We start from the raw sequence: 6,384 nt of genomic DNA, 5'->3' as shown, positions 1-6,384 counted from the left end.
CATGTGTAAAGTAATGCAAAACTAGTTCTATTGAGTTCATGGGACTACACATGTATTTGCTTGTTGGATCAGGACATGAATTAACCAGGATATTTAAATATAGATGCAGCTGTGATTAGTCTGCACAAATTCAATCCTTGGTTTGGTTGCACTCAAGAGTTTGGTTGTTTTTGTTTTTAAAATGAACCCACCTTATATGTAGGATTTGATTTTTATCCAAAAATGTTGGTAAATTTTGATTTAATTGTATATACCGTACATGTGCAAACCAAAGGAAAAGTATTTCCATTGATAATTGAAATTTACAGAAAAATGCTTCACAGCTGCCTCATTATAAAGCAGCCTTGATTTGCAGGGAGCATCTCCAAGGGGCAAGGAATCAGGCCAGTGTCCACAATTTTCAGTGCTTGGTTTCTCCAAAACAGCCAAATGTGGGGGTAGTTTTATTGTGTGGGCACCTGTTCACTAGAAACTGGACTGAGATCGCAGATCACTTTACATACAGAGGCAGCAGCCAGCTGATAGCAAATAAACTTTCAGACACTACTGATCTGGATTGAATTTGAACTAACAACTTTGAAGCAATAGGTTCATCTTACAAATGGCATGGGACAGGTTCAGTCCCCCATGACTGTGAGGCTTTTTGCATTATTCACTTTGCCTACTCTTAACACATTTGAGGTTGGCATGTTTTCTTACAAAACTAGGCTCCATCCAACACATGTACAAAATGGTCAAGTGTTACAGCACTGTTTGTGAGCAGTAGACTGCTAGGACTTGAGTTTTTGATAAGTGGAAATGAAAATGCCTCAAATATCAAACTTGGCCCAGCTTTCAAGGTAAACCCTTGAGCCTACCAGCTTCAACCTCATCATTTTAAACATAAGAACAGCCATAGTGGGTAAGACCAAAGGTCCATCTAGCCAAGTATCCTGTCTTCTGACAGTGGCCAATGCCAGCTGCCCCAGAAGGAATGAAAAGAACAGATAATCATCAAGTGATCCAACCCCCATTGCCCATTCCCAGCCTCAGGCAAACAGAGGGTAGGGACACCATCCCAAGAGAATTTGAAGCAGAAGCAAGAGTCCCCTTGGTAGATTATAAAGAAATCATGATCCAACCATAACTTAAAACCTATATATTTGTGACCTCCATGGACAGCTCATACAATTTGAACTTAATGTTTTATACTTCTTTCAGTGAATTTGAGGCTTTGGAACAGAGTTCATTTTCCTCTCTCCTACTTTTTAATTTGAAAGTTTTTTTTAAATTAAAATTTTATTAAAATGTCTAGAGATATTTTAACAGCCTTTGATTCTCAGTTCAAGTCCCTTGAACTACCTACTTTCTTTAAGACCATTGAAATCAAGGAATGAAAGTCCAGAATCACTAGTCACTTGAAAATCTTGGCTAATAGTAACTAACAAAGTGGGGTGGTTATATAGGCAACTTGCTATATCTTCACTAACTCCCTCTAAATTGCATCTGAAGAGATGCTTTTTCCATAGATTGAGTAAAAGATTTAAATTGAAGAGACCTTAATCTGAATCTTTGGGAATGGGAAGAAAACCCCTTAGCTCTCTATTTTCTAAGATGAACAGTCCCAGTCTTGTTAATCTCTCCTCATATGGAAGTTGTTGCATACCCCTAATCATTTTTGTTGCTTTTCCAATTCTAATGTATCTTTGAGCTAGGACAACTAGAACTACGCACAGTATTCAAGGAGTAGCTGTACCATGCATTTATATAGTGGCATTTATAATAGTTTTATTATCCACCCTTTCCTAATGGTTCCTTACACTGTTCGTTTTTTTTATTCCCACTGCACATTGAGCAGATGTTGTGAGCAAAGAGGTTTTCTTGAGCTTTTCCCAGCACTGTGCATCAGCTGTAATTGAACAATTTACTTATTAGTGCCAAAGTTCAACTAAAATGTTTACCATCCAGGAAAGGTGCAAGTCAGAGCATCACATTCTCTTGCGATTTGCTCTAACAGACATTAGAAGATTTCAGTTTTATAACCAAGTGATTTAAATACAGAGTACCTGATCTCATTTTGTTGTTTATATTTCAAAATTCTTTTGGTTCATCTAACTTGGTGAACTTCAAATCTATGAACTATGTTTGGAAGGATAAGTTTAAAAGGTGATGGGAACCAGGTTAAAGTAAATCACATTTATACTCAACACCAAAGGAAGTGATTGTTTACATGATTTGATAAAATATAATGCTGAGATTAAAGTATAAATAGTACAAGTGAATAATCTTCAACTACTAACATGTAAACTTGACATAACACATCCCTGCTGGGGCCTATCATCCAAACCAGAGCCAGTTTGCTAAACAGGATATAAACAGTCGAGTATGCTTTCTCTCATCCAGTGTTACATTTTACCTACTGTAAGGGTAGTCCTCATACTTCTGATTTCCCTTACTTTCCCTCTCGCCTTTATAATCCAAACATTGTTTATTAATCCCAGTCAAAAGATAAAAATGTGTATGGTGCTCCAAATGTCTCCCTTAAAGGCCAAATATCAAGATGTTTCACTTTTCTGAAAGTTTAAGAATCAGCAATTGTGCAAAAACACTTGAGACAAATTGCTCAAAGAATTTTTAATTCATTTATTACCTGTGCACAAGAGAAATAACTACCAATAAAAACTCAAAAGATATACAGTATTTTTACATGGTGGTTAAAAGTAATTAGAATATCACATGACACTGTCAGTGAAAGTAATTCTTCCAATTACAAATCATAATGCATGTTAGAATCTCAATGAGAGAAGCCAAAAAGCCTTAGAAGCAGTTTCAGAGCATACAGTAGTGCTCCTTCAATCTGCAAAAAGATTAAGATAATTTACAGTCAGTCAATCCTTGTGAATACTGAGACAATGTTACAATGCAGGTTTTTGTTCAGTTAGATGTAGACTTAGAGATAATTAGATCAATAATTCTAGCATATTTTAAATGAATTTGCCTAAACTCTTCTGCTGAGAGATGTTTACCAAAGATGCTCAAAGTTTCTGCACTAGAAATTTGTCAATTTTATTTGTTCTGGATTTTTTTGGTTACATAGATTCATTCTATTGCAATGTGCAAATTCCTAGATGTGAGCTGTTTCCAACATGTATATTGCGTGTATATTTTACACAAATAAAAGCAAAAATGATAGATAAATCAAATGGTATAAATCTTACAGCATTTTGCTAGCAAAAAATACATGCTGAAGTCACAAAAAGCAGTATTGGTACCCACAAATTATAGCTTCATTTAATCTGTTTCCTTTTTAATAATTTGTATTCTACATAAATTACTACCCAAAGCTAATGTTTAAGTAGTAAATAAATTGGACAATTGTAGGTCTGACCAAACCTGTTCATTCAACTGTGAAAGATGATGCTTGTTTCAACAAAATCACAATAAATGCTGAAGAGAAGTGTTTGATGCATGCAACAACTGTGAATGAAAAAGCATTGATTCCCACTGTCCAAAGAAAACTACTGCACTCCACCTTAAAATGCATCAGACTGGGTTTAGTTATAACAAGACAATCCCAAGAGTCAGAATGAAATAAAGCAAGTATTTTAAAGATTTAAGAGCTGTTATCAAAAATAAATTACATTTTTCAAGTTAAAGAAATGTTGCTATGATGGTTGGGAGCCCAGTAGCCTTTCAATAGCTGCATTGATATCTCCTCCTGTTGCTATTAGAGCTTGTAAATTTGCTTCACGGTTCAAAAACCCCATTGCACTGAGCTGCTCCAGTTGTTGCTGAAATCTGACTTCTGGATTTTGTAACTGCTAAAAAGAGGACAATTTATTTCAAGCTGTAGACACAGGCTTAATACAAATACTGTGAAGAAATTGTACTAGATGATTAAAATACATTTGATTCTATTCCGTACTTCGGCTTGGTGTATTTCTGCAACTAATTTTTCCTTTAAATCTCCAAAACTAAAGAGCAAAATTGAAGTGCTTGAACAACTGCAACTGAATAGCATCCTTCTCCGAGGATAGTCTGCTGACTGGTTTAAGAACACCTTTACCAAAAGTCGATTGTTTCTGAAGTGACTACAGGAAGTGCTGCATGTTTAATGTGATGTAAGGGAGCAAAGCAAGATAATCTGATTGAGAATCATTTCCTTAAAATAGTTCCTTCAAAGTGTCATGAATAGATTGTTCTTGTAAGTGAAATGAAGAGTTAAATCCAATGATGCTATTCTTCAGAGATTTTTAATAAACTCATTGTTGGGTACTGAATGTGATGAGGCACAGTAAAATTATTCCTGTTAGTGGCATATCACCTTTATAATTTCTAAAGGCTTTTAAAAAGGTCAAGAAGTATTGGAAGTTTGCAGAAGTTTTATAACAGCTAGAACTTCCAAATGGGAAACTGAACAGCTGTGCTTTTATGGTCTGATCCTGCTCCCACATAATTAGTGGCAGAACTCCTACTGACTATGATGGCACAGGATTGAGCCCTTACAAACTTCTGATGGTTAGAAGGATTCTTTGAAACCATTTTAGTTGCAAGTAACAATATGTTTAACATGGGTATTTTAAACCAACAATGCCAAAGAAACTACACTTCTTGCTGTTTCCAGAAGTTGTCATTCCAAGAGTTCTTTAACTCCAGTTTTGGCAAATAAGCAACAAAGGAAAAACTGTTTTTCAAATACTAGGTTTTAAAGAGCGAACACAGTTACAAGAGTTAGTGACCAACCCATAAAAATACAAAAACTTTTTTTGTTCATCGTTAAGGCTGCCATTCTATCTTGATTCTAGCTATTAAGCCCATGTTCAAGAATTACAGCACAGATGGTATGGCTGTTCTGAACTCCCTACATTACCAAAGTAGTAAGGGAAAATTAAACGGACAAAAAAATTCTCTTATCCAAATTTTTTGTCTATTTTACCTATTTACTATTTGTTACTTGGAACTCTTAGTTTAACAGATTAAGCAAACACATTTTGCTCTGATTTCTAGTTTGTGTGCGTTTTGCAGAATGTTATCTATAGTGAGTGTCCTTTGTCTGTATAGGTCCTTGATATCGCAATTAGGCTGACAAATATTTTGAAGATAAAATGTTACTTTACAAACAAGAATTAGCAGAAATCTTAGGGGCTATTGCAGTACCTGAAAACAACTTGCTTTTTGAAATCTAGTTCATTTCAAATTTGCAATAAAAGCAGTACCCAAATTAAGAATTTTATAGCTTTTGTCAGTCCAAGTTTGCTCTTTGTACTACTAAGGACATTTGTGAGAAACTTCTACCACCATATCTCAGTCTTCCATACCAATACAATACAAATGACACCTACGCAGAATTGAAATAGTTTAAAAAACAAAAAAACAAAACCCTGATTGGGCAGAGGCATAAGTGAAAGGCTTAACATTGACACAATCTGTGCACTTCTCTGTGCACGTGAACAACTCAAGGTCCCCAGGACAGAAGTATTAAAATTTCAATTTTTCCAGCATTTATTTTCACATCTGGGAAAATAAGAGTTTTCTAGCCTGGTCCACTCATCCATGAGCCAGCAGTATTAAGCATGTGTTTTTTCAAGTACTTTCTCCTAACTGCACCTTTCAGCCTACATTGATAAATCAAATATTAGATACATCTTAAAGTTCTAGGATTTACCTTACCTGAGCATTTGCACCAGCAAGTGCCTGCAACATTTGTTGAACAAACTGTTGGTGACCAGGTTCAGCAACTCCTGAGGCTGGACTTGTATTTTCACTGGGGATGGAGCTAGGTACAGTTGTTCCTGTGCTTCCTAATCCCCCTCCAGTGCTTCCTAATCCCCCTACACCAGGATTAAATCTGCAGAAATGAGGAACAGCAATGTTAACATTTATTTTTGTATTAAAGTTGATCATATACTGTTACTCCTCCCCCCACCAACTGTCTCACTGGAATTCTGTGGATAGCAGTGAGAATGGAGAATGTGCATTTAATGTAAATAAAGCATCCAAACACAGTATTCATTATAAATAGGGCCCGACCAAGTTCATGGTCCATTTTGGTCAATTTCATGGTCATAGTATTTTAAAAATGGTAAGTTTCATAATTTCAGCTATTTAACTTTGAAATTGCACTACGTTGTAACTGTAGGTGTGTGTGTGTGGGAGGAAGGTCACAAGGTTATTGTGGGGGAGGGGTTGTGGTACTGATATCCTTATTTCTGCAGTGCTGCTGTGGCGGTGCTGCCTTCAGAGCTGGAGAGCAGCAGCTGCTAGCCAGGAGCCCAGCTCTGAAGGCAGAGCCGTCAGCAGCAGCAGCATAGAAGTAATGATGGCACATTATGGTATTGCCACCCTTACTTCTGCATTGCTGCATGCAGAGCTGGGCCCTCAGTCAGCAGCCACCACTCTCCAGCC

General features: G+C 36.4%; 1 protein-coding gene across 3 annotated transcripts in view; it reads right to left on the bottom strand.

The window, feature by feature from the left end:
* Positions 1-2,598: 2,598 nt before the first annotated feature.
* Positions 2,599-6,384, bottom strand: part of UBQLN1 (ubiquilin 1) — a 35,649-nt gene continuing 31,863 nt past the window's right edge. For 2 of the 3 annotated variants that reach the window (XM_039545747.1, XM_039545745.1), the window contains exons 10-11: positions 5,650-5,827; positions 2,599-3,800 (exon numbers count right to left, since the gene is read on the bottom strand). In XM_039545747.1, coding sequence (XP_039401681.1) covers positions 3,645-3,800; positions 5,650-5,827 — 334 coding nt within the window. In that variant the 3' untranslated portion in view covers positions 2,599-3,644. The remainder of the gene's footprint in view (positions 3,801-5,649; positions 5,828-6,384) is intronic. The other variant, XM_039545746.1, reaches the window with a different exon arrangement.

The sequence above is a fragment of the Mauremys reevesii genome, linkage group 6 (assembly GCF_016161935.1).
Source record: "Mauremys reevesii isolate NIE-2019 linkage group 6, ASM1616193v1, whole genome shotgun sequence".
Lineage (NCBI taxonomy): Eukaryota > Metazoa > Chordata > Testudines > Geoemydidae > Mauremys > Mauremys reevesii.
Note: the sequence above shows the minus strand (reverse complement) of the source record. Positions and strands in the feature narration are given on the sequence as shown.